We start from the raw sequence: 2,634 nt of genomic DNA on the forward strand, positions 1-2,634 counted from the left end.
AAATGAACCATGCTGTGGCATGAAGTGACGCGAGTCTGTGTTGATTTTGAACTGTTCATCCTTTTTATGTGAAACTGTAGTTTTTCCCTTACTTTTCCTTGGTGGAAACCATAGGGCCTTTACTGTTTTGTGTGTGTGGGGGATCCTGTACGACATTCTCAAGGACAGGCTCTATTGATGGAGAAGTGTGGAAAATCAGGCGGATAGGGCCCTCGGACAGGAGGCGTTCCTCTGATTCTCCTCGCTTCGCTCTTTGAAGGGAACATCTGTGAGAATTCTACTTCTCTTTGAGAACATGTATGTTATCAAGCTTAAAACTTAGAGCTTTACTTGTAGCATGACCGTCTGTATTCTACAGACACCAAAGATTCCTAGAGCGTTTTGGCGGTTTTAGAAAATGTAGCTTTGGTTTGTAGAATCTTGACGTTTTAATTCAGTAAAGGTGATTCCCCTTCCTTATTGGCAGAAAATTGCCACGTTGTGAAGACACGGAAAAGATTTCCACGGTGCTGCCTGTCTCAACATGGCGTGAAACTTGAAGAGAAAGGGATGAATAGTCAGAGCTAATTCCTCTACATCTTGACTGGTTATTTGTAACATTTTCCATTTTACGGTGTTTCTATGGAACTCTCTATAGGCTACATTTTCACCCCACACGACGATTTTGTTTGTTAATTTATATCTAAACTACTGCAAATGAAATATAAGATAGGCTAAGATAAAATATTAGATCATATGATTCTAAGGGTTAGCCCATGTTCAGAAAAGCCCTAGTTTGCAATTTCAAATAAAATAAATTTGACATTCAAGTGATGTGTGGAAAACACAATTACGTATTACGCCAAAATACGACCAAAGTACCTTTATTATTATTAATTTATTGTGGACTTTTTTTTCTTTCTTTTTTTTTCTGATTGTGTGAATTAGAAGTCTCATGGTTTATAAAAGAGAGTAGCACCAAAGTCAATCCTAAGCTCTTTTTTGAGAACAAAAGCACAGCCGGGAAAGCAACTTCATGCTGATTGGGTGTCCAGCAGAAATTAAATGGATGCTCTTTTTGCGCACCAATGATGTGAGCAGTGCATTGAGATGTTAAGCGAGTCTCTCTTTATAAAGCAGGATACTAGGGAGAATTCCTTCACTCCGACACAAGGAAGTTGGATAATTCACCTGGGTATCTAAGCGCAACGAGCATTTGAGGACAATGGCTGCAGCATCAGAGAGAGTGGTAACGGCGAAAACTCAGAGCGGTAAAAAGGTGATTAGAGTTATAAATTAAACGATTTTATTTTTTTACAAAATAAATAAATTAATAAATTAATTAAATTAAATTAAAATCTAGAATTTCTTTATCAGCGTGCATTTTAAATAAAAGTTTTTTTTTTGTTTTTTGTTTTTAATAAATACAAATAAAAAATAAAAAGGTTTTGTCTTTCAGGTGTCCAAACCACTGATGGAGAAGAAAAGACGAGCACGTATCAATAAATGTTTGAATCAGTTGAAAAGTCTCCTGGAGAGTGTCTGTTCGAATAATGTAAGAAAATTAAATGGATTTAAAATTTATTCAAATTCTATTATCAAATGTCTGTCTCAAAAACCAACTGATTATTTTTTTTATATTATTCAGATCCGCAAGCGAAAATTGGAAAAGGCTGACATTTTGGAGCTGACGGTTAAACATCTGATGCATCTGCAAAACACCCAAAGAGGTTTGTGTTCCATTCGCATTTAAATAATTATTATTCGTTACATTTCCAACATAATTTAAGTGTATTATTGGGAAACAATAAATATTGATTTCTCTAAATGCAGGAACGCCCACAGTTTGTGACTCTGCTGAATATCATGCTGGCTACAGAAGTTGTCTCGCCACAGTCAGTCATTATCTTCTAGCTTCGGACGCAGACAGAGATTCCCGCTCCATCATGCTGACACATCTGAGGAGCGGTTCTGACCTCGTTCCTGATTTCAGTACCGCGGAGAGCGACCCCGCTCGGATCACTGCTTCAACTTGTACACTTCGCCGATCACACAAAGCTCCGCTTAAAACAGACGCTCTTTATCCCAACTTGCAGCAAACTTCAGACAGATATTACTGCTCTATGCCGAAGAGGATTGAGATATGTGAGACGGACAAAATATCATTTAACGCACAGGCTGGAACCCATGGATCCAAGAAGCTCAAAACCACACACTTCAGTCTTAAAAATACAAAGGTTGACGAGTGCTGCAACTTTTCTGAAGCCTTGAAACATAATTATTGGCGACCTTGGTAAATCTGAAGAATTTCAAATGTCACTGTTTTAACACTTAGACTTTATAAAGTAGCTCTAATTTTGCTTCTCGTGCACTGTATATGTAGATCCTATTTTTTGATAAATGATGGCAAATGTTTATTTTAATAATAAAAGACTACAACATTGGATTGAATTTGCTTATTATGTAAACTGACAAATGTGTATGACTAGATGTAGACGCCAGCTGCTGCGGAGATTAAATGAATGTCTTTTACTTTGTAATGGAATGAAATATTTAGAATGCACTGCATGGTAATATTATACGATCATTCTTTATGAAAAGTAATCTCTGTTTGAGACAGGCCTATCTCAAATGTATGTTGTTGACTTAACGTGT

At 36.8% G+C, this 2,634-nt stretch overlaps 1 protein-coding gene across 2 annotated transcripts; it reads left to right on the top strand.

The window, feature by feature from the left end:
• Positions 1 to 210: 210 nt before the first annotated feature.
• her3 (hairy-related 3) lies at positions 211 to 2,276 on the top strand. Of its 2 annotated transcripts, XM_058785886.1 has the most exons (5): positions 211 to 297; positions 1,120 to 1,258; positions 1,439 to 1,534; positions 1,628 to 1,709; positions 1,813 to 2,276. In XM_058785886.1, the coding sequence occupies exons 2-5, from the start codon at positions 1,205 to 1,207 to the stop codon at positions 2,274 to 2,276; spliced, it is 696 nt and encodes a 231-aa protein (XP_058641869.1). In that variant the 5' UTR covers positions 211 to 297; positions 1,120 to 1,204. The 2 variants fall into 2 exon arrangements, with proteins under 2 accessions (XP_058641869.1, XP_058641868.1); XM_058785885.1 differs by lacking the exon at positions 211 to 297 and having other exon boundaries at positions 1,086 to 1,258.
• The last annotated feature ends 358 nt before the right edge of the window (positions 2,277 to 2,634 follow it).

The sequence above is a fragment of the Onychostoma macrolepis genome, chromosome 08 (genome assembly GCF_012432095.1).
Source record: "Onychostoma macrolepis isolate SWU-2019 chromosome 08, ASM1243209v1, whole genome shotgun sequence".
Lineage (NCBI taxonomy): Eukaryota > Metazoa > Chordata > Actinopteri > Cypriniformes > Cyprinidae > Onychostoma > Onychostoma macrolepis.

What these genes read in the sequence shown, in the direction of transcription:
- her3 (XM_058785886.1), top strand. Translation starts at nt 1,205, where the DNA reads ATGGCTGCAGCATCAGAGAGAGTGGTAACGGCGAAAACTCAGAGCGGT. An exon ending in AGAGTGTCTGTTCGAATAAT is followed by an intron (nt 1,535 to 1,627) that starts GTAAGAAAATTA and finishes TATATTATTCAG; the next exon opens with ATCCGCAAGCGAAAATTGGA. An exon ending in TCTGCAAAACACCCAAAGAG is followed by an intron (nt 1,710 to 1,812) that starts GTTTGTGTTCCA and finishes CTCTAAATGCAG; the next exon opens with GAACGCCCACAGTTTGTGAC.